Source organism: Aphanomyces astaci (genome assembly GCF_000520075.1).
Source record: "Aphanomyces astaci strain APO3 unplaced genomic scaffold supercont1.13, whole genome shotgun sequence".
In the NCBI taxonomy this organism is placed as follows: Eukaryota; Oomycota; class Saprolegniomycetes; order Saprolegniales; family Verrucalvaceae; genus Aphanomyces; species Aphanomyces astaci.
In genome coordinates this window covers 281,311-302,378 of record NW_009798276.1, presented here as the reverse complement: position 1 = coordinate 302,378, position 21,068 = coordinate 281,311, and the positions used below count along the sequence as shown (strand labels likewise).

The window sequence follows — 21,068 nt, the reverse complement described above, 5'->3', positions numbered from 1 at the left end:
TTCTCGAATCTCCGGTTAAGTGCGATTATGTAAAACCTTGATTAATGTATTGACTAGTTCAAGTACGATGCCGCCAAACCGACGCGCCGAGAGCTACAAATAATCAAATCCAGGCAAGTCCACATGTGTGTGCATGTAGAGCCGCAAAGACTACTGGCAGAAGAGTACTGTAGATCCGCATGCATGCATGGAGCAACGATAAGCCCCTCAACGGTTGCCTGAACTGGTCGAGAAACTACAGACGTAGTGGTGTCGTCGAGGGCAACCAGCTCCTCTATCTGGAGTAGGGTTTACAAATAGAAAATATAATTCGTCAAGGGATACAGTTGACGAAGTTTTTTCATGTTGGCAGTTACAAAATGCCCCGATACACGAGAAAGGCAATGTAGTCGTTGCCCACCTCCGCCATCCAGAAGAAGGCAGACACGCCAAGGAGAATCGAGATCGGTAAAGCTGGAAGTGCATTGAAATGGCCGAGGAGGTACATGGTGATGGCCAGCCCCTATCGTAGATGACGACATCAACACCAGAGCCAGAAGAGATATTGATGCGTACGTACCACAATCACACACACAAAACACGCGACGAACGCCGCAAAGCTCGTCATGGCGGCGCGGGCCACGAGGACGCTGTAAAAGATAAAGTCGCCCAGACCGAGCTTGATCGTGTCCTTTTCATCTACGTCGCACGGCCACGCTCATTACCAGCTGTCCATCTCATCGACATCATGAACAATCACATACTTGCATTGTCTTGGGCCAATGACACGCTGTCAAACACGTCAGCATACGACGGGTACGATCGGTTGCTTCGGATGTACGATACGTTGTACTTTGTATAGAGCAATCGCCAGCACGCGGGTTGGTTGTGGAGGTACTGCTTGGCCACGGCTGCCACGTGTGCAGCGTGGGGGGAGTTGTAATCTCGGCAGAACTCTAGCAATTGGTTTTCAAACACGACTAGTTGCCGCGGCCCTGGCACTGCCATGGCGTACACGGCGGCGGACGACGACCCGCGGTAGGGCTTGGCATTCCCGGGGTTTGTTTGCAGGTTGGACGCAGTGGTGGTGCTGGCATTGCTCTGGTGGGTCTGTCTGATGTCGGCTTCGTACAAGAGCCCAGGCATCGGTCGTCCTTCGCTGTGGATCAAGTTGACCTAACATGGACGTCGTTCAGTCGTTGGTTTATTTGAGGTCGGTCGTCCATTCGTACCAACCAACGCAACGGGCCACATGGCGTCAAGACGGCAAACAAGTCCCAAAATGCCAGAGCACACAGAATCGCCCACGTACTCCACTATACATATATGGTCATATACCACAGACATGAGTTTGCACATTTCCGCGGCCATCCATAGCAGGGATAACTCGCCCGAAGTAACATAGTTTCCTCCAAGGGTGAAACAATCTAACCATGTTTTACCGAAGGCAATTGACAGAGTTGCCACGACATGATGACACTGGAGACGACCAAGTAAGCACGCCCGACGTTCGGCGATACGCCCTGGGGGAGAAGTTTCGGGGTTAGCAATGTGTATTCATGTATTCCAGTATATATTTAATCGATGTATGTACATGGGAATACAAAGCGGCAGAGTAATACCTTTTGGTAAAAGATGCTCAAAGTGCCGACAATGGCAAAGTTATACATGACAAACGTCATGGATATTGCGTCGACGTGCCAGTGCCAATGACCGCAGACTATTTTCTCCACCAACACGCTGCCCACGAGCCCAAGAAGGGTGGCAGACGACGCCATTAAATAGCCTTGCAGACCCTACAATGACCAATGAGCACTGGAAAATACACGATAGAGGTTCATAGATAGAGAGACCAACAGCACTGGCGTACCCCCATGCAGTTGAACTTGTACAGCAACACGACTGCAAACGTGACGATCGCAATGAAGAAGATGATGACCAGGGCGTTTGTCAAGGCTTCAACGACCTTGGTACTCGAGCTTTCGATCGATTCGTCAATGCCTTTGTAGTACAAGTACCGGCTACACACCAAGAATGGTTGAGATTGGTCAGCCACTGGCTTGGTCTGTTACCTCATTGCACGTTCGGCATCAGCGTCTCGCATGCTCACGGCCACCATACTCGCAAGAATCATGGTTACTAACACAGGCCATAACACTGCCAAGAACGAGTTGAGCTGTGTCACAACGGTGGCTAAACTCAGGCCCAGCCCGAGGGACGATGAACTGTCCTTCCGTGGTGGTGAATGATGCGAAGCCAAGAGTGGTTCGTCGTAGGTGGTTTGGCTAGAGCCATGTCAGTGGATACTATGAGATAGGCAAGCACGGCATTCACGTACAATGCTTCCGTCGACATGGCAGGCGGCGTTAAAGATCGAAACAATCCATCGTGAGACTAAAATCTCGAACGCTGGATCCGATTGGTGGCGGTTTCATATCCGGATAAGTTATCATTCCGGATGTGTTCGCAAGTTAACGTTCGACATGGCCACGACGGCGTCTACCAAGGTGGCCGTCGATGACATAGAGATCCTTCTCGAAGACAACAACGTGCGCAGTGCCATGGGCCTCCCAGAGACGGAGGTGAGGTACCCTGCGTCCACGAGTAGCGTGGCCAGTCTCAACAAGCACATGCGGGAGTTGGAAGTGCGCTACCACCGCACCCGCCTCAACCTAGAGCGCGCCACGCAAAAGGTTTGTATGCACCTGCCACCGTTGCTCGAAACCATGACCAGAATATGATGCATGCATGCATGCGTAGACCGAAGGTGTGCAGAAGGAGATTCGCAGGCTGCGTGTGGACAAGCAGCAGCTGGAAAAAGATCTGCACAAAAAATCCGCTCTGGTCCGTATTCTCGGATCGCTCTTGCCTGGATAGCATATCTATCTTGTAGTTGGAACGTGTGGCTGCAGACAAGAAGTTGGCAGAAGCCCAAGCGATTGCGAATCGAGACTACGCCAAGCGCATCGAGCAAACTGTCGCCATGGGTACCCGTGGCCACGTACGCTTACAAGCTGTGGCTTGATTCATTGTCAAACTCCCATGTTGACAGGCCGCTGCGACCAAACATGCCGAGCTCTTGGCTCGCATTCGCGAGTTGGAAGCTCAAGGCGTGGCCCAACGAAACACCATTGCAGACAAAGTTCGTTGGATGTCGTCATATTGATGCTATATCGTCCTTCCATGGCAACAATTTTCCCGTAATCAAAGTGATATTGGCCTCTAGGAAGGTGTGGTACAAGATGCGTGGGCAAAAATCACCATCTTGAAGCGGTCCCTTGAGGTCCGTAGACATGATGACACTGAAGCAGTTGATCGAGAGATATGTGACGGATTGTATTGCTCTCTCCACATTTATTGCACGTTGTAGTCTTGTCAATAGAATTGACGATCTTTCGGTGTACTACTACCCTATGAATGCCTATTTAGATTCGAATTCGAGACATGGGACTGGATGGCAACGTACACAACGGGTTAATTTATGAAATCGCTCGGCTGCAAGAAGCAAACGCTGGCTTGAGCATGCAAATCGCCGTCGAAGCAACCCACGTGGCCGAGCTGCAGGTACGCGCTACAATCAGTTGGTCCATCCAAAGGCTATGTCATAGTGCCAACGACGATAACCGTGTCGCATTCGTCATAGGCAGCCCTCGACTCGAAGGACCACGATCTCCACAGGGCAGACTCGGCGCACATTGCAACCGAGTCGGCACTCGCTACGAGTGAAGCCCAGGTGGCCAAGGGCATGGAACAGATCCAGTCATTGCAAACCACTTGCGACAACTTGGCCGACGAAAAGCGAATGCTCTTGGGCTACGTCCAGGTAGAGCATTCCGAAATAAGACGACAACTGGTCGTCATATACGACGAGTAGGAGCAGGCCGAGAAGCTTTTGCAGGCACAGGCAGCCGTGCAACAGCTCCACGCTAGTCACAAGCAAGCTATCGACGCCCTGCATGTGCAGTTACAAACCCATGTGGAACGCATCGAGAATGCGAACGCCTCCGCAGTCACAAACCAAGCCGCACATGACAAACTGCTCCAGGTACCAACCATGCATCAACAACCAATACAAATTGAAGTTTGAAAGGAAGAACGACGACGACGACCATAGGCATACCACATCACGCAAGATGCCCTTGTCCACGAACGATCTGGCGGTGAAGCGCTGCGAAAGCTGGTGCAGGACAAGACGTCGGCAGTGGAACACTTGCATCGCGAGGTACTTTGGTAATTGTGGATTTGTGGTGATTCATATGCCCATGTTTATAGCTTCACGCGATGCGCGACGACACACAAAAGTGGCAAAGTCTCGCCCAAAACCTTGAGCGCACCTGTGCGAGTTTGAAAGCCGACGCCAGCGAGTTGAACGATACGATTCAGGTACATAGCAACAACCTACGACAACTATGTTGTTGTGTTTGTAACATGATACGACTGTTGGAATCATATACTCCATCCTGCCTGGGTTAGACATTGCAACACCGCGTGGTGGAGTTGGAGGCGTCGGTGGCAGCACACGCAAGCCGCGCCGACGCGTTGAACGCGACCATGGCCAAAGCCGCCGCCGACATGGATGCACTTGCTCAAGAGGTAGCACGATCAAGATGATGACACAAGGGATGATGTAACTGTGATGCATTCATGAAACTAGCGCAATGAAGCGGCGCGGTCGATGAACGAAGCTGTGACGATCAGCGCGACGGCCATAGAGGAACAGCAAGCGATGGCCGCGACCGTGGCGGCGCAGCAGCACCAGCTGGACCAACTCAAACAGTCCAAGCAGTTGCTACAGAACGCCATGTTGGAGCAATTGGCGGCCGTGCGCAAGCAATTGCAAATGGAGCGCATTGGACGACTCACGGCCGAGAGTCGTCAACGAGGAGGAGGGTCGGGCTCTGCTACTTTGTCTTCCCCGATCCATCTGCAAGACGAGAATGTTGCCAGCCAACGCAGTTTCAATGTAGACGCGATTCAACCGCGAGACGTGGCACTCCACGTCCCTCAGCCCCATCTCCAGTCACCTCTTCCTCACCTCCTCCCCACATTGTCTTCATTTTCCTCGCCTACAAGCGCCCACGAAGCGCTAACGCTCCTGGACCTGGCGGGATCATCGGTAGTAGAGACCAGCTAACAGTTTGTGGGATCGATGCTACGAGTATGTTTATATGACGGCTGCAGCGAGGACTTTGGGAAGTGGATGATTAACGTTTTAAATAACAACGAGGCACGCCTTCGTTCATATTGAGTAACTCGACTTCGTACTACAACGACAACTATTACGAACGACGTGACGGCGGGTTGAGATACAGTTCCCAGTGCACATCTGACACTATCGTGACCCTGACGTCGACATGCAAGTACCCCGTATGCTTGCCCCCCCAAGTGAGGGGAATATCGAATTGTTTGGTCATGCCCAAGTCGGCTTCTGCGATTGCCAGCACCCCCTGCCCCCCCCTCGCCGCGACCCCCGTCGACCTTCTCCACCACGTGCTGGAACGGTATCACGTGTATGCGACAGCCCTCGCGCCTGGGCGTCCGCCCAGCTGGTTTTGGTCGGGACGGCGTATGGTTTGGGCGGCCGTCGTCGGTCGGGGTGCATGCTGCTACTGCTGCCAAAGAAGAACGGATCTCCTCCTTCGTCGTGTCGTAGCATGGTTGGGGGATGGAGTGGTGGTAGCTATATCCGTCCACAATAATATAGCGATTCTCGGCATATTCAAAAAGTCATCCTAAGCAGTATGTTTATAATATCGACAAACCTGAGGCCTGGCAAGGGAAGACAATCGAAATTTTGACCGGCGAATTCTGCGCGACATTGGTACTTCGAAGTATTGGTAATCGATTTCAAAATGGGCTGGGGGGCTGCCAATCAAATCGACGGACTGAAGTAGCCAATGAAATTGTCGAAAAAATACTTTTCGACCAATCAAATTGCAGATGTGTGCAAGGTTGTCCATTTCACAAAGAGTTCAACGTTGAATCGGAAAGGAGTCACAGTGTGTATGAATATATTTCGTTCAAGTAAAACGACAGTCTCGACGATTGCAGGTGGATTTGACATCGTCGAATTTACCGAAAATACCAAATTTAGCTTGAAAGCACAATAAAAAATGTAGCGCGGCGGGCGCATCGGACCTAGACTATTGTCCGTGTCGTCCATGGCGTCGTCTTGGCATGCAACGCACTTGACTTCGTTCGGTTTCACAAACGTGGGCAACGACCGTTGTGCATGATTTGAAACCGATGGGCCAAGTTGGTCGACAGTGGGGGACACGTGCACAGGGCCTTGCAAAACGACCGCCGCCGTGACATCATGCACATCGAGTAGTCGACTGCACCGATGGCATCCGAACGCGGGTACTTGGTTGCCACAAAGTCACATCCAAATTGTGAAAGTCTAACCGGAACTGGTTGGTAGCTGCGCCATCCTGCTGGGTATGTCGAGCCATCGCCCATACCCAGCAGGATGGCGCAGCTAAGAAACCCACGATGCGACGATAAGTCCACCACCAAAGCAAACTACTACTATAATACATATAGTTTTACGTTTAAACTGGGCCGACACGGAGAAGGAATAATGAATCTTCCTGTCTCGGCGATACCTACAATACCCAACAACCCAACACGATTAAAGACGATAATACGCGACATCGTTCACGCGACGTACGTACGTTGACGCCAGGCATCGAGTGATCCAAAATGCGGTCAGCCTAGCTCGGCGCGACGTGGTCTGTTCTTGCAAACAAATAGTCAGCGTTGGGGTTGTACGGCAAAAACGAAATTGCGGGCTTTTGAAAGCCATAAAAGATCTAACGTAAAAAACCAGTTTAAGATAACTTAACCAATTTCGGATAACTTTGTATTGCTCGTAATTTGTTCGAGTTAAAACCTCTATCATATAATGCTGGCCATTCCGTCACGTGAATGAAATGCAAAAACGGCGCAGAATCCATTGGTAATAGTTATTCAAGATTGGGTTTGAAGTACCCTAGTCGACACGGGCCACATTGGGTTGGATCTGAGATTTTGTCGAGTGTTAATCCATCCACAACAGAAATATAACTCTATAAAACAGTACCCTTGTATAAATTATATGCAACCTGTTGTAACCGCTTACCCTAAACACAGAATTTCAATGCTCCAACACATACATACTTTAAGATAAAAAAAATTATCCTAAATTGGCTATCAAAATGTGAGTACAAATGCTTAGAAAGTAACAAATTTACCTGTGATGTTCATCGCCTAAACTGATGATTCGATTATGAACTGAAAGCGGAGGGTCTTGTCTATTGGAATCAAAACTCAAATATCGTAACGGACTCAAAAGTTATGTTCATTCTACTCCGACGCCTCCAACAAAGTTATCTTAAATTGGTTTTTTACGTTACCACAGATTTTGTGCTTTCGAGTGAAATTTCGTGTTGTGGCGTGGTTTCTCGTTGGAATTAAAATCGATTTGATTGGCTACTTCAGATGAGCTCAAAATTATTAACCAATCAAAACCTTCTCAATGAAATTCAACCAATCAGATCGATTGTGGATCGGTTTGGTCGGCGCGATTCGATTGCACCCCTCCCCAAATTTGTATCAAATCGACAATATTGTCGACTTTCTTCAAATGTCCCGATTTTCCATGGTTCGTTCAATCGAGCACAAATATACAGTAGAGCTGAGATATCGTGAATTCGCTATAAACCTTCCAAAAATCCCCGTGGTTTATACTAAAATATACTAAATTCGTACCAAATGTCCAATACTAGTAAAAAATACGATATTTTTTGTATATATATATATCGTACGTCGTTCGAGTCCATCAGTCGCTGCAAGTTGTCGCATTCCACCACGTCCAGCCACGCAGTTTCCGCGCCTTCCGCGGCGTCGACGAGGTAAGCGCACCAGCTCTTCGTCTTCTTGGCCCGTAGTTTGTGCGAGATTTTTATCTGCGACGACGTTGGTATCTGCGACGACGGTGGCAGGTGGACGTTCCAAAACGAGTCGACATCGTGCATCACGTCCACGACGACGTGCGTCCAAGTCATCATGGTCGTCGTCGTAGTCGTCGATGATACTACTCGGGGCAGACGGGGACATGGCACCGCCCTGCCGTCGTCGCGCCGCCGCGGCAGCTTCCAGCGCCGTTGGGCCAAGTAGGCCGTTTCAATGCAATTGACGAGCGTTTGATGGGGGATTTTACCCACGCCAAAGTGGACCCGCCGCCCAAGATGTGGTGGCAGTGATGCGGCAGTTCCAGCGACACATTGAACGACTGCATGAGCTGCATCGAGTCTCGGACCTTTCGGGTCAATGCAGTAGGCTCCTACACGGAATGAACGTTTGTCCCGTATCGCATATTGTAGTTTGTATTCTAAACTGGAGAGACATGGAGAATCATGAATCGACACAAGCAAATAAAAGGACAGAAGAATTATCGGCAGAAGGATATATTTAGCCAATCAGATTACCATCAACGTCGAATTAGTGTGTGACTTCAATTAGTGTGATACAAATCACCACAGGACCCCTTTTGACATACAAAATTCAGTACAAAGAATCAATCGATACATTTGGCGATTCAACACAAAAGTGCACACTATATGGGCAAAAGAAAGGCAATATGAAATTGGAATCGTATGTACGTACATCGGAAAACGGGTTGAGTTTGCATGTAGCCACCGCCACGGACGCGTCAAACAGTCGCAGCGCCACCGCAACTACTGTCATGACGAGCTATTGAATGCCCCCTGTAGACGCCATCGTGAGCAAGGGTGCAGTGGAATAATAGTATTGTGGCTATTCGGTACAAAGTTCCAGACCCCGTCGAATCGAATGATCTCGCCGCCAAATGAAATCACGAATCGACGCTATTGGCTAATCCATTTTTGAGAGAATTTGATTGGCTCAGCTTACAGAACGGACAAGTATATTCAACCAATCAGTACGCTCCCACAGTGTGACGCAATATTTTGTGATTCGACAAACCACGAAACGAATAATTTTGGAATGTTTATAGCGACTACATTCACAGTATAATTTTAACATCCCAATCACTCGAATCTGTCTGCCGCGGTTGCTTGGTTTGTTTGGTCACTACAATAATGTCAGAGAGACCAGTACATACCTCGTCGACAGCGACGTTGCCTAGAGCAATGTCTGCCGCTTTGGCAAACACAAGCTGGAGCCCTCCATGGACGGCAAAAGGCGGCGGCTGTGGGTGATCGCCACCGCTTGAAAGTCGGCAAACTGCGATATGCGTTGGAGATACCGGACGATTGCTTGCTCGGCCACGTTGACGTCGATGCAGTTGTGCAGCCCCACCACGTACAGATCGTGGCCGGGGGGTTACCATTGCCGGCAGCTGCGACGCGGGAAAGTATATTTGCACACGTCATACGCTGTCACAAACAAGCACATGTGGTCCAGGCTGTGACAGCGTCGGCCAGCAGACGTGTGGTGGTTGGACGATGACGACGACGGGTACGTCGTCTGGACGTACGCGTCGTGCTTTGCCGACCACGACACGACCGCTCCCCCATACAACACGGCCAGGCCACATCCTAAGTTACAGTATCTCAGATACCCCGGAGTATGATTTTGATAAAAAAGTGTGGCGCACAAGGAGCGTTGTAGGCATAGGAATTATACCGGTACGTGGTTGGGGAAAACGAACTACTGTAGGTAGTACAGTAGTGTAGGGGTAGTGAGTGAGTACCTTCGAGCGGACCAAGTACATGGTGCAAGGCAAAGCGTGGACCTTGGATGGCGTGAGACGACCTGACCGATGCAGGTGCAATCACATTGAGCGCTACGTCTGATGTTTAGCCTTGTCAAACAACGTGGATAAGATAGGGAGTAGCGCTGTACTACACACCTAAAACAGGGGCCTCGACAATGCGATACAGAATCGAGTACCAGATGCACACCGTAAGAACCTTTCCGACTTGATGGTACGCCGCCAGGTGATTGGGTTTTTGCCTAGTACATGATGAATGCATCCTAGACGAGACACATGATAGCTTACGACAGAGCACCACGAGCACCGCCACGACCATGATCCCGAGACTGAAGACAAGCCACAGGACATGACACACGACAAGGAGCGACGGGGACGACGTGATGGCGGCGGCAAACGTTGCGATGTCGTAGGCCGGACATGGACCTGGCAAATCCCATGACCAAACCAGATCATCAGCAACAACAACGATGAGATCCGAGGGGTACCAAAGAAGGGGCCTGCGCTGAGCGCGACCGCCACAAGCACCGACACGATTTGGAGGATGCGAATGTGCCGGCACATGCGGCGACAATCGAAACCCCACACGACCCACAGCCACAAGTGGTAGGCCATCACGCATTGCCACAACCACGATATCAGATTCGATGATCGAAGACCTTGGACGCACACATATGCAATTAGCCAGTCGTGAACAAGATGATTCGTACGTACCAGCGATGAGGGACTGCACCAACAACACTTTCCAGCCGCCACAGTCGGCAGTCTCAGACTGACGTGGCGACGAAGGTGCTTTGCACCGGGCGAAGGACGAAGCAGGTTCGGACGACTTCAATCCTTCCAGCACGATACGGGCAATCTGTCCTGGGAGGTTCAACAAAGCGAGCACGTGCACCAATTGGGACATGTGGCGACGAACTCGCGAGCTCGAATGCTCATGACAATGTACACGTAGCAGAGGGCGGCCACGCATGAACACACGATCGCAACGCTCCTCTCCAGCACGAACATAGTGTTCTGGGACCCGTTCCTGGAGTTGCTCATGTCGACGAGACCTCCCGTAGAAAGCGGACATCGCAGTGGCGGCGACAAGGATGACGACGTTGATGGACATAAACACCTCCCAAATATTATACTCATCGCATTCTGCACTTTCCTGTTTACGCTATAAAATGCTAGAGGGAATATAGAATGGGCCAAATACTTCGAAGTAATTCTGAATGATGATTGGTGGAATATTTGCTTGATTGGATTTGATTGGTAGTTCGAAGTAACGTCGTGGATTGTCTCGGACAAGAATTCACAATCATCCATAATATCCAAAATCGTGATTTGCGAACCGAAGCGCCACATCGATCGTCAAAGCACTCAAGCATCACAGCGGAGCAGGCCATGGTTGCCATGTAGCAGAGGGTAGAAACCATTGGAAAGGTGTATGTTGATTCAGTGAAACGAACGACCCTGTAACGTTACCGAGTATGAATGTGGCCTTTCATCATTTTAAACCAATGGCTCGTATTCAGAGCTCGTACAACGTGTAGCACATCCTCGTTGATTGTCATGCATGCACGCGATCTTCACCATGTCGTCACTGCGGCTCATGTGTACTAGTATCTTATGTCCCTCCCATGAGCAATGCCGCATACCAATGCAATCACAGGATGCCTCCACGTTGATTCTGATCGAGACATGCCAATCGGATGGAATATCTGATGGCGGAACCACCACAATTTGGACGGACAGATGGGAAGCTAGCTATACATAATCCATGCAGCGGCAACAGCACGACATTTGTAAGACACGCTGCCCTGGTCCCTGTCCTTTGCGTCGTCGCCCACGTTCCCTTGCTTTCCCACGACAAGTGCCACCGTGTTCGCAACACATGATGCATAAACCCGCCGAGTTATCAGGATCGCGCGACCCGCCGTGCCACCTTTGAAAACCCGACATGGAGCATATACCCGACAGGTCGATTCAAACACCCGGTAAACAATTCCCCAAATTCCAATCTCATCTTGCAAAAAGATACACCATGAAGTTGAAGATACAATGTATATACCCTCTTGAATCCGTTGCCATTGTCGCCAGCTCTTGTTTATGCGCACCTTTTCTGCCGCGCCGTCCATTCACTCTCCATGGACGGATTGGCAAAGCCACAATCGGACCAGGCATGCAGTGGCAAGTTGTGTCCAGTCGAGGCAATGCAGACGTCGTACCGTGTAAATCTCGACAATCGTACATACTACTATTACTAGTACGTCGTAGTTGTAGATACAAGTACATCTACAGTAACGTTATCTACTAGTGTAGTACAATGTAGTAGTACATATTGGAGGTACATGTACTGTACGACCGACACACCCTGTTCCTTGAGTACATGTGCAAAAAATCGCCAGTCCAAGGTGAGAGAAATTCACACCTCCAAGTGAATTGAACTACTGTACATATCTTGGGGTTACACTGGTACTACAAGTACACTTAGTACATCAACCCACTTAATACTTCGTACTCCTAGCGCTTGCGGCGTTTGTGCGTGGTAATTGACCAAACATTGAGTCATTCAGCCTTTACTATGTCGTGATCGGAGTCTACTGTACACTGTTACTTCCTGTCCATCAAGTGTCGGGACTGTCGGGTATTTGGTCCCACGTCGGACGGCCGCAAGAATTTCCGCCGATATTCTTATTTTGGGTGGCGTGAAGTTTTTTTTCTCGATGTTGTGAAACCACCTGGAGTTTGTATCCAGTTCCGTGGAATGTAAAATAATACCACCGGCGCACGTTGAAGTTCAAGGGCCCGTCATTACAAATCCTGGCGAATAAAACAAAAAAATACACGCCACCACGCACGCCAACGTGAAATCAGATGGCTGATAAACCCTCAAGAAGCAGCACGAGCATGGGGGTGGTCGACGACGTTGTTACCTCTTCATCTCTGCATTTGAACCCGCAGAACGACCTCCCGAAGACACCGCCCGACACCACCACAGCGCCTCCGTCTATCCCTGTCGCCGCTGCCTTGTACCCGTGTAACGACACAATCTCACCCCGTTCCAAGGATCTTGTTCTTGACGACGAATTGTCGACTGAAGCCAGCAACTCGTCCGACGAACGAGAACCAGATTACGAAGACCACCTCATCAAACCCATGCCTGTGCTTGCCGTGTGTCCCGTCGACGTCCTCTCGTCGGCGACCATGCCGACCTACGATAGGTCCCCTATCCAGTCGTTCGCGTCGCCCAACATGCAGCCCTTGCCCATGAACTCGCCCACCTTTCAACCCAGCGTGCTCAAGCGCGACCCCCTCGTACTACGCCATCAGTATTGGAATCAACTCGGGATCAACCTATCCGTGCGGGATCTGGAACGGTCCACGGGAAGGCGGCGCGTGAAGAAAGAAGGGATCAAGGTGAAACTCAACGACTCCAAGGGCAAGCCGAAGCCCACCAACATATTTAAAGCGTTTTCTCGCTGGTATACAAACGAAATCAGCAACAGCGGCGGCAGCTCCAGTGACGCGGCGTTGGCGTCGCCCCCAGACGTGTCTGGCACGACGCCGCCGTCACCGCCCACCGTCGTGGATGATGCAAAGGACATCGTCCCGCACTGGTTGCTCCAAGGCCAACTGACGCCACCAAAGATCATGAAGGACACGTCGCGGCCGCCACGGCCGTCCCAGGCCGCCAAATCGATACGATTCGAGGACGAAGCCGACCTGTATTACATTCCAGTGCACAAAGAGTTCTCCAAGCGACAGAGGGATAGCATGTGGTACTCGCGCCACGAGTTTATCACGATGGTCGAGCGCAACTTGGACGAAATGTACGACGAAATGGAGGCCGAGGTGGAAGCGCTGGCCAAGCAGGAAGCCATGGAGAACGACGCGATGGGCGCCGAGGAGTCGCGGCAGCGCCTCGTGGACGCCGCGATCAAGCAGCAGCAGCAGCAACAGTCGGAGATGCGACTTCAACAGCAGCAGATGCAACAAGCAGCAGCAGCAACGGCCGTACCAGGGATGCAGTTGCGGCCGCAAAACACCACCGTCCGGCTACCCGCGCGGGGCCGGTCGCCTTCGGAGATTCGATTTAAATATTTGAAGCATTTGGGCATTTAATAACATAGTAATAACTAATAGTATTATTCAAACACGAGAAATCAACGCGTCGTGATGGGGACATCCTTGGCGTGGATCTCGAGATGGATCAACGACGGGCGCTGCATGGAATGTGGGATCGATGGAGTATGACCAGGACACATCAGGGGGCGGCGATGGCGTCGTCGTATGTAGGCCAGCCGCTACTTTCGTCGAATGCTACACAACATCCTCACACTGAGGGACGGTGGAGTGTTGAAGTCATAGCGATGAGCGGAATGAATGCAGGCGACGACGGCGAATCGTAGGCAATCCCTCACTTTGCACGCACGTTGTTTAATCGTCGCCATCATTTCAAGCGAAACCAGCGCTGTGTCGAATGGCCTTGAGCAAGGAGATTCGGCGCTTAAGCAGCTGACTGGTGTCGCATCGTGCGTTGAGTTTGTAATAACCAGCGCACATCCTCCAGTCCATGTCATTGCCGCCCAGGCAGTCCATAGCTCCCGCCAGTACGCCAGCAACCTCGTCATTCTCTGCACGTCATACTAGCAGCATGCTGCAGGGAGCGCAGCATCAAGCGACCACCCACGTCCACGCATGTCTGACAAAAAAATATGTAGCGGCGAATCTTGGCCTGTGATTGGCTGGACGGCACTCAGTTTTCCAGCATTGAGTTTCGCCATTCGATCGAAATTCGAATTGCATTGTTGGATGTCTTCGTCGGCGGGCGGTACAAAGAAGACGGCAGCGGCAGCGGCGCCGGCCAAGTTAAAAGCATCCAAGCCCAAGGCGGGGAGCACAAAGCAGAAGGAGAAGGCGCCGAAGATGCCGTCCTTGGAAGAAGACGAGACGGAGGACGACGTCACGAGCAGTCCCACGCACAAGACGGAGGCTTCAACGACAAAGAATCCCAAGAAGAAGGGACATGCAGGATCGGACGACAGCAGTAGTGCCTCGAGCCACGAAGACGACGCGTCATCGTCCGAAAGCGAAGAGGAAGAAGAAGGCAGCTACAAGGTTGGCGGGTACCATCGCGTGAACGTCGGCGACGTGTACAACGACCGCTTCACGGTGTTGGAAAAGCTAGGATGGGGTCACTTCTCAACCGTGTGGCGGTGTCGCGATGCTGAAACGGGGCAGGACGTCGCCATGAAGGTGCAGAAGAGCGCATCCCATTACATGGAAGCCGCGCGGGACGAAGTCGACTTGCTGGAGTGCGTCAACGAGGCTGCGACCAAGTCCGGCGGCGCGTACCCGCGCATTGTCAAGTTGATTGCGAGCTTTGAGCACGTTGGACCCCACGGCACTCGTACGTTGCTCTACGTCATCTCCTTCTTCTTCTTCGTCGTCTCTCATGTTCGTGGTAGACATGTGCATGGTGTTTGAGATGCTGGGGGACAACCTCTTGACGTTGATCAAACGATACGATTACAAGGGCATCCCGATTCCGCTGCTCAAGGTCATGACCAAGCAGATGCTCGAAGGCATGGCGTTCCTCCACGACCAATGCAAGATCATCCACACCGACCTCAAGCCGGAAAACGTGCTGCTTAACGCCCCGCTCATGAAGATGCCGCCGTTCCGGTCGGTGGCGCCGGCCGACTATGGCGGCGCCGCGGTGCAAGTCGACCCCGCCACGTTGAACGCGGACGAGCGGAAAAAGCTCAAGCGCAAACTCAAGCGACAAAAGCAAAAGCAATCGAAAAAAGACACGGACAAGACCCTCGCCGACCAGTTGGAGCGATCGCTTCGCGTGGATGATGACGACATTGGCGACGACGTCCTTGAAGCCCCCCCCGCGGCTCGTACGGATGACCACCTCTTGTCCAACTTTAGTATCGTCCGTCCATCTGCCCCTTGTTCGAATGACGTTATCGCTGCCCCTTTGCAACCCCAGGAGACTGTCCGTGAGAATGAATGCACCAGCACTCCTGGAACGGTTTTCGAGCCTTTGGCTGCGACACTCTTGTCATACGTGGTACCCGTCAAACAATCGCGAGATTACCCCATTCCTCAAGAATTCGCCGGTCGAATCATGCTGTGGCTACCCCCCCACGAGGTACACTTGGACGTTTGAAATGCGAATATATTTGTTGGTTGCCGAAGGGATTATATATATTTGTTATTGTGCTTTTCGGTCAAATTTGCCTATTTTGGGGGGATTGATGACGAAATCCCCAAGGACGAAATCCCCAAGGAATCTCGAGCAAACGAGTATGATTGGCTACAAAGATGAATGAAGGTTGCAATTTGATTGGCTAAATAGAATGAAGGTTGTCATTTGATTGGCTAAATAGATTGACGATATGATTGGCTACAAAGATTGAAGATATGATTGGCTACAATGAATGAAGGTTGCAATTTGATTGGCTAAATAGATTGAAGGTACCTCTTCAACTTGGTTTTATATGAAATTTCAAAGGTCCGGCGAGTTTGTTCGGCGGTTGATTCACACTGATTCTTGTTTGGTTGGATCGGTACATACATACATTCCGCACGTCGGTCCAGTTTAGAATCACAAACATTCACTATAACAACACCAGCATGCTTGTGTATATATGGACTAGTACTGGACATGTGAAATGTCTGTCGCCTTGGTCTGTATGATGCAAGTCGACGAGTTTATGTGACAGAATTTGAACATTTCTTGCGCTCTTGTCCTCAGTGTCTGCACAGGTGAAGACACAACTGGGTCCTGTCCTGCGCCGGGTCTACAGGTTCAAGCTACCGCTGACGGACGCCATGTCTGCTGCTGTCGTGGGCTCTCGACGCGCCACGTGCTTTTCGCTCAAGTAATGCATCGTATACATATACCTATCATACCTATGCTCATTTTCTTATGCACCATTATGGCGATGTCGTTCTTTAGGCACTATTGCAACGACCGCCGGGACCTGCCAGCCAAAGTAGACGCCGCCCTTGGCATCCCCCCCAGCACCTCCGGCATTCCCCCGATAGACGGAAGCATGAGTCTGTGGCGCCTCGAGTTGGACGCGCGGTACGTCCTGTGGATCTGCCACGTCTTGGAATCGACGTGGCCAGGTCGGTTGGCGTTCTTGAACGTGCGGCCGTCGGCGGCGTATGTGATTCCTGGGTTCCATTTCCCAGTACCCGACATCGTCGCCCACGAACGTCGGGTGCTCCAAGGCATGTACTTGGCTTCGACTACGTTTCAAGATGCATGCGGGGCGTGGCACGAAGTGGCGCCGCTGTCCCACCGTGTCGAGAAGACGTGGCAAGACGCCGTGTTGGCTCGATACCACGCCGCACGAACCGACGCCGTGCCGGACTACCAAGTGAAGATTGCTGACCTGGGTAACGCATGCTGGACGTACAAGCATTTTACCCAGGACATTCAAACCCGACAGGTATGGTGCCTTTGACTCGAATATATAATTGGACTACTTGTGTGATTTCGCCAACTAGCAGTCGAATCCATTTGATCGTGTTTAAAAACTATCGATACTGTACAACGATTCGTATGTGGAGGAGGGTCAAACGTTTGGATTGGCAGAAATTCGACAACATGTGATTTGATTGGCTTAGGCGGTTCTTGAATCCATTCTCTGAAGAAGACATTTGATACTGGTGACGGCTCGTCCAGTTTCGAATCGATATTATTTGACAATAGGATGAAGAACACTTGACCTTTTTATATTTTTATCGATTATTGTTTTTGCTATGTTTTCATTGGTTGATCAATTGAGGTTTTGTACGGTTTCATTGGTTGATCGAGGTTTTGTGTACGGCATTCTTTCTTGTCACACTATTTGAAACCCCACACGAATGTGCGACGTTGCATGGTTATATATATATATATATATATATTGTTGTCAAGTCCTATATATATATATGTACACTAAATCGATGTTGCGTGGTCGTGTTGTGGAGTGGTTTTGATCGGGTCGATCGATTTCTCGGACTTTGGAATCGCAATATGCAAAATGCAATAAAGAGTTGGGAAGCATTTACAAAATATGGAACCATTCGGAATCAAGTCTGTGATTGTATATGCTATATGCTCGAGTAGTAAGTAGTATTAGTATTAAGTAACTTAGTTTGTGTGTGGTGGTGTTGGTGTCAGTACCTATTTCTGTGACGATGTATGAGATATGATGTACAATGACAATCTTGGTGTGATATGTGTAGTACCGCAGTCCCGAAGTGATTTTAGGGCAAAACTACGACCAGTCGACTGACATGTGGTCGATGGGGTGCTTTGTGTTTGAACTGGCGACGGGGGAGCTCTTGTTTGATCCAAAGAGCAGCAAGTCGTACTCGCGGGACGAAGGTACGTCCTGCTTCTTCGCTATGGTGACGCAACTAACCCTACATGATGACCATATACTTCATTTGAATTAGACCACTTGGCCCAAATGATAGAGCTGCTGGGCCGCATCCCCAAGACCTTTGCGTCCAACGGCAAGTTTAGCTCCGAGTTCTTTAACCGCAAGGGCGAACTCAAGAAGATCCACAACCTGAAGTACTGGGCGCTCAAGGATGTGCTCGCAGAAAAGTACGAGCTCGGCACGGTCGATGCCGATGCATTTGCGGCCTTCTTGGAGACCATGCTGCGCTTCCAGCCGTCCAAGCGGATCACCGCGTCTGAAGTGCTCAACCACCCGTGGCTAAATACCCCTTAACAAGCACGTGTTACGAGTGCCTGATGTGTTATGTAGTCGAATATGTGTGCTCGATCATTGTTGTAATGCTATCAAGGATGGACGAGCTCGGGGATCCCGCAATAAGTACTAGCTTATGTAGGCATGGAGCAAAGATATATATATGATCTCAGTTGGGTGTTTACAAAGGCAATCGTGGATTGGTCTCTATTTTTGATAATCATATATTGCCAATATTTAGCCACATAGTATGGTAATAGTAGGGGCCACAATTATTTATTGTTCTGGGGCGTCAAACTGCAATTATTAATAGTTATTGTTTCGAATATATTGGGCTGCCTAAATATTACTAGAATTAATATATTTCTTTTTTTTAATAGTACTTCGAGTAACTTTTTCATAACATTATTTGGCACATTGCTGCACAAATGATGTGACATGTCCTTGCGAGCGTCATACACTATTTAAAGTTTGCATGGGTTTTACCCAATGAAAGTGCACGAAGACACTATATTATTGTCGCACTTTCATATTTGAAGCCATGCCGACAAAGAACGACTGCACAGAGTGTAAAGCGGGCGACGCGACGCTGCACCCCGCGGCGGTCGAGTCCACGGGATGCCGACAACTATACGAATCTGTCGAAGGTAGATCCCAGCATGACGTATGCAGAGACTTGACAAGTGGTGTTGCGTGTAGCGTGCATGAAGAAGCACACTGGAAGTGTGTCAGCGTGCAACGAGGTGCGATGCATCAAGATTCTATCAGCATGACAGAATGGCCATGCATTGCATGCGTAGGAATGGACTGCGTTTCGAACGTGCCATCGCAAAGAGCGACGAACGCGAACCCCTCCTGCAGCCCCGTAACCACCTGTGGAGAAAATGTCCACTGGACATCATGATGACTTGCTCAGACTAGTCGCTAGTATAACGTTAGACGCATAACTCTCCATTACGTAAGCCATCCCTCCACGCCTACAGTACCGGTCTTGCCGTCCTACACACTCGTTTGTTCGTGTCAGCCAGCCACTTTGCTGTGAAAACCTGCATTGTTAATATTGCCAGAATCCTGTGGGCCAATCATGTGCTTGGATTCGTATCTGAACGTCGAAACGGCATCTATAAATACACTTGGTGCCTTTTTGCAAAAATAGACGTGTGCGTTGGTCGTATCGTAGTGAGAGGAGCGCATCCGATAGAGTAGGTATCATCATCATCGTCAACTTCTGCGATGAAGGAAGGCCACCAACAGTCGGACGAGTACTCGGCCGAGGAGGTCCATGCCCTGAGCGGTACGTCGGCCAGCCTGTCCTACCAGTCGCGTTGTCATGTCGTCTGAATGTATAGCGGTATTTTCGCTGTTTGACGAGAACGGGACTGGGCGCATTTCCACGACCCATCTGGAGAGCATTCTGTCAAAACTGGGTCGAAATCCATCTGAAGCGGACGAGTTGCTCCGAAACGTCGACCTCCAGGACGAAACCATCAGCTTTGACGAGTTTCTGTTGCTCATTCGGAGTCAGCCGGACATTGGTACCTACCTACCTACCCATCCACATGACATACCCCCAATCACAACCTCAACCACAAGCACCTTCTTGTCGTTTGATATACGCATATATGCGTAGATGGCCCGTACAATCTCGGGCCAGACCCCAAGGTGATGGAGTTTATCAACATCCTGGAAGAGTACCGCGCTAAGTGTGAAGAAGACGGCAACTACCTCGAAGCGCAGCGCGCCGACACGCAGCTCATCGCCCTCCGTGCGCAAGAGGCCAAGCGACAGTCCAAGTCGCTCAAGGCCAAGCAGATTGCCGAGCGCCAAGACATTCAGATCGCACACAACATGCAGTACACCGACTTCAACACGGCGTGGGACCAATACATGGACGAGTACGATAGCATGGCGCAGGCGTATATCCGGCAGATGACGGACAAGCACACGGCGGACCTGCGGTCGTTCCAGGAGAAGCTGCACAAGGAGCTCATGGAGCGGCCGCCCAAGTTCTCTAAGGAGCTGATCGAGTGGCGGCGCCGCCAACACCGCCTCGCGCAGCAGAAAAACTACGCCGAGGCGCAAAAGATCAAGCTGATCGCGGACGAGCTCGAGGCCGACGAGCGGTCAACCATGAACGAGTCGCTGCAGGTGATCTTCACGCGCAAGGAAACCAAGTTCAGGCAGCAGCAGCAGGCCGAAGTCCAAGCGCTGCTCAAGCGCATCGACGGCCGAAGGAAGGAGCATGTGAAGCAGCGCAATTTGGACTCGAAGCGACTGCTGCAGCGCAACCGCAACGTCCAAGCCGTGCTCGAGTCCAAGCAGTCGGTGGAGACGACCAAGAAGCTCCAGGACATCAAGGCCGGACTCAACCCCCGCGAACGCATCAACAAGAACAACGTGAGTGTGATCCCGCCCGAAGCGAGGGTTATCAAGCCCAAAAAGCCATCTGCACCTCGAGAGCCATCGACCACGTTCATCACGACCGACGAGAACGCAGTAGACGACGACGTCGCATAAATATAGTGCTCTAGCACCACCTACTCTCTCGTCCAACCATACTACCGGTACTAATGTACTATCATCACCCACATATACTGTATATAAAACATGTCAAAGATATCGTACGAACGACTGTATGA

General features: G+C 50.6%; 11 protein-coding genes across 14 annotated transcripts; 5 read left to right on the top strand and 6 right to left on the bottom strand.

Annotated features, from left to right (window-relative positions):
- Positions 1–297: 297 nt before the first annotated feature.
- Positions 298–2,359, bottom strand: H257_06556. 2 transcript variants are annotated; one of them, XM_009831819.1, is made up of 9 exons: positions 2,318–2,359; positions 2,052–2,264; positions 1,850–2,000; positions 1,602–1,775; positions 1,422–1,502; positions 1,212–1,295; positions 744–1,155; positions 560–678; positions 298–502 (listed from the first exon to the last, which is right to left on the bottom strand). In XM_009831819.1, the coding sequence occupies exons 1-9, from the start codon at positions 2,332–2,334 to the stop codon at positions 353–355; spliced, it is 1,401 nt and encodes a 466-aa protein (XP_009830121.1). In that variant the 5' UTR covers positions 2,335–2,359; the 3' UTR covers positions 298–352. The 2 variants fall into 2 exon arrangements, with proteins under 2 accessions (XP_009830121.1, XP_009830122.1); XM_009831820.1 differs by having other exon boundaries at positions 560–1,155.
- An 85-nt stretch (positions 2,360–2,444) lies between these two features.
- Positions 2,445–5,228, top strand: H257_06555 (hypothetical protein). Its single transcript, XM_009831818.1, has 12 exons — positions 2,445–2,672; positions 2,740–2,823; positions 2,873–2,980; positions 3,032–3,121; positions 3,206–3,262; positions 3,409–3,543; positions 3,623–3,802; positions 3,854–4,024; positions 4,094–4,201; positions 4,252–4,362; positions 4,453–4,572; positions 4,634–5,228. Exons 1-12 carry the CDS (start codon positions 2,463–2,465, stop codon positions 5,111–5,113), a joined length of 1,854 nt encoding a protein of 617 aa, XP_009830120.1. The 5' UTR covers positions 2,445–2,462; the 3' UTR covers positions 5,114–5,228.
- A 30-nt stretch (positions 5,229–5,258) lies between these two features.
- Positions 5,259–8,027, bottom strand: H257_06554 (hypothetical protein; the record flags this gene model as incomplete). Its single annotated transcript, XM_009831817.1, has 7 exons — positions 5,259–5,426; positions 5,480–5,616; positions 6,118–6,314; positions 6,385–6,457; positions 6,529–6,584; positions 6,654–6,712; positions 7,785–8,027. 7 exons carry the CDS (start codon positions 8,025–8,027, stop codon positions 5,259–5,261), a joined length of 933 nt encoding a protein of 310 aa, XP_009830119.1.
- Positions 8,028–8,053: 26 nt separating this feature from the next.
- On the bottom strand, positions 8,054–8,706 carry H257_06553 (hypothetical protein; the record flags this gene model as incomplete). The annotated part of the gene is made up of 2 exons (XM_009831816.1): positions 8,054–8,302; positions 8,626–8,706. The coding sequence occupies 2 exons, from the start codon at positions 8,704–8,706 to the stop codon at positions 8,054–8,056; spliced, it is 330 nt and encodes a 109-aa protein (XP_009830118.1).
- A 298-nt stretch (positions 8,707–9,004) lies between these two features.
- Positions 9,005–9,331, bottom strand: H257_06552 (hypothetical protein; the record flags this gene model as incomplete). The annotated part of the gene is made up of 1 exon (XM_009831815.1): positions 9,005–9,331. The coding sequence occupies one exon, from the start codon at positions 9,329–9,331 to the stop codon at positions 9,005–9,007; it is 327 nt and encodes a 108-aa protein (XP_009830117.1).
- Positions 9,332–9,370: 39 nt separating this feature from the next.
- Positions 9,371–10,829, bottom strand: H257_06551 (hypothetical protein; the record flags this gene model as incomplete). Its single annotated transcript, XM_009831814.1, has 5 exons — positions 9,371–9,539; positions 9,695–9,787; positions 9,854–10,141; positions 10,204–10,374; positions 10,430–10,829. Coding segments are annotated over 5 exons (1,119 nt in total), but the record flags the coding sequence as incomplete, so codon positions are not given.
- Positions 10,830–12,513: 1,684 nt separating this feature from the next.
- H257_06549 (hypothetical protein) lies at positions 12,514–14,404 on the bottom strand. Its single transcript, XM_009831812.1, has one exon. It carries the CDS (start codon positions 14,335–14,337, stop codon positions 14,011–14,013), a length of 327 nt encoding a protein of 108 aa, XP_009830114.1. The 5' UTR covers positions 14,338–14,404; the 3' UTR covers positions 12,514–14,010.
- H257_06550 (hypothetical protein) lies at positions 12,530–13,881 on the top strand. Its single transcript, XM_009831813.1, has one exon. It carries the CDS (start codon positions 12,581–12,583, stop codon positions 13,826–13,828), a length of 1,248 nt encoding a protein of 415 aa, XP_009830115.1. The 5' UTR covers positions 12,530–12,580; the 3' UTR covers positions 13,829–13,881.
- Positions 14,405–14,495: 91 nt separating the features above from the next.
- On the top strand, positions 14,496–18,492 carry H257_06548. Of its 2 annotated transcripts, XM_009831810.1 has the most exons (6): positions 14,496–15,116; positions 15,175–15,866; positions 16,484–16,599; positions 16,677–17,175; positions 17,957–18,098; positions 18,170–18,492. In XM_009831810.1, exons 1-6 carry the CDS (start codon positions 14,519–14,521, stop codon positions 18,448–18,450), a joined length of 2,328 nt encoding a protein of 775 aa, XP_009830112.1. In that variant the 5' UTR covers positions 14,496–14,518; the 3' UTR covers positions 18,451–18,492. The 2 variants fall into 2 exon arrangements, with proteins under 2 accessions (XP_009830112.1, XP_009830113.1); XM_009831811.1 differs by having other exon boundaries at positions 17,957–18,492.
- Positions 18,493–18,960: 468 nt separating this feature from the next.
- Positions 18,961–19,426, top strand: H257_06547 (hypothetical protein). Its single transcript, XM_009831809.1, has 3 exons — positions 18,961–19,076; positions 19,129–19,172; positions 19,230–19,426. The coding sequence occupies exons 1-3, from the start codon at positions 18,971–18,973 to the stop codon at positions 19,296–19,298; spliced, it is 219 nt and encodes a 72-aa protein (XP_009830111.1). The 5' UTR covers positions 18,961–18,970; the 3' UTR covers positions 19,299–19,426.
- A 170-nt stretch (positions 19,427–19,596) lies between these two features.
- H257_06546 lies at positions 19,597–21,054 on the top strand. 2 transcript variants are annotated; one of them, XM_009831807.1, is made up of 3 exons: positions 19,597–19,723; positions 19,779–19,964; positions 20,060–21,054. In XM_009831807.1, exons 1-3 carry the CDS (start codon positions 19,663–19,665, stop codon positions 20,944–20,946), a joined length of 1,134 nt encoding a protein of 377 aa, XP_009830109.1. In that variant the 5' UTR covers positions 19,597–19,662; the 3' UTR covers positions 20,947–21,054. The 2 variants fall into 2 exon arrangements, with proteins under 2 accessions (XP_009830109.1, XP_009830110.1); XM_009831808.1 differs by having other exon boundaries at positions 19,779–21,054.
- The last annotated feature ends 14 nt before the right edge of the window (positions 21,055–21,068 follow it).

What these genes read in the sequence shown, in the direction of transcription:
- H257_06546 (XM_009831807.1), top strand. Translation starts at nt 19,663, where the DNA reads ATGAAGGAAGGCCACCAACAGTCGGACGAGTACTCGGCCGAGGAGGTC. An exon ending in GGAGGTCCATGCCCTGAGCG is followed by an intron (nt 19,724 to 19,778) that starts GTACGTCGGCCA and finishes CTGAATGTATAG; the next exon opens with CGGTATTTTCGCTGTTTGAC. An exon ending in TCGGAGTCAGCCGGACATTG is followed by an intron (nt 19,965 to 20,059) that starts GTACCTACCTAC and finishes ATATATGCGTAG; the next exon opens with ATGGCCCGTACAATCTCGGG.
- H257_06548 (XM_009831810.1), top strand. Translation starts at nt 14,519, where the DNA reads ATGTCTTCGTCGGCGGGCGGTACAAAGAAGACGGCAGCGGCAGCGGCG. An exon ending in CGTTGGACCCCACGGCACTC is followed by an intron (nt 15,117 to 15,174) that starts GTACGTTGCTCT and finishes TGTTCGTGGTAG; the next exon opens with ACATGTGCATGGTGTTTGAG. An exon ending in GTCGTACTCGCGGGACGAAG is followed by an intron (nt 18,099 to 18,169) that starts GTACGTCCTGCT and finishes CATTTGAATTAG; the next exon opens with ACCACTTGGCCCAAATGATA.
- H257_06556 (XM_009831819.1), bottom strand. An exon ending in GTGGCCCGTTGCGTTGGTTG is followed by an intron (nt 1,156 to 1,211) that starts GTACGAATGGAC and finishes CGTCCATGTTAG; the next exon opens with GTCAACTTGATCCACAGCGA. An exon ending in GTTTTGTGTGTGTGATTGTG is followed by an intron (nt 503 to 559) that starts GTACGTACGCAT and finishes CATCTACGATAG; the next exon opens with GGGCTGGCCATCACCATGTA.
- H257_06550 (XM_009831813.1), top strand. Translation starts at nt 12,581, where the DNA reads ATGGCTGATAAACCCTCAAGAAGCAGCACGAGCATGGGGGTGGTCGAC.
- H257_06547 (XM_009831809.1), top strand. Translation starts at nt 18,971, where the DNA reads ATGCCGACAAAGAACGACTGCACAGAGTGTAAAGCGGGCGACGCGACG. An exon ending in ACTATACGAATCTGTCGAAG is followed by an intron (nt 19,077 to 19,128) that starts GTAGATCCCAGC and finishes TGTTGCGTGTAG; the next exon opens with CGTGCATGAAGAAGCACACT. An exon ending in GTGTGTCAGCGTGCAACGAG is followed by an intron (nt 19,173 to 19,229) that starts GTGCGATGCATC and finishes TTGCATGCGTAG; the next exon opens with GAATGGACTGCGTTTCGAAC.
- H257_06549 (XM_009831812.1), bottom strand. Translation starts at nt 14,337, where the DNA reads ATGACGAGGTTGCTGGCGTACTGGCGGGAGCTATGGACTGCCTGGGCG.
- H257_06555 (XM_009831818.1), top strand. Translation starts at nt 2,463, where the DNA reads ATGGCCACGACGGCGTCTACCAAGGTGGCCGTCGATGACATAGAGATC. An exon ending in TAGAGCGCGCCACGCAAAAG is followed by an intron (nt 2,673 to 2,739) that starts GTTTGTATGCAC and finishes ATGCATGCGTAG; the next exon opens with ACCGAAGGTGTGCAGAAGGA. An exon ending in TGGATGCACTTGCTCAAGAG is followed by an intron (nt 4,573 to 4,633) that starts GTAGCACGATCA and finishes TCATGAAACTAG; the next exon opens with CGCAATGAAGCGGCGCGGTC.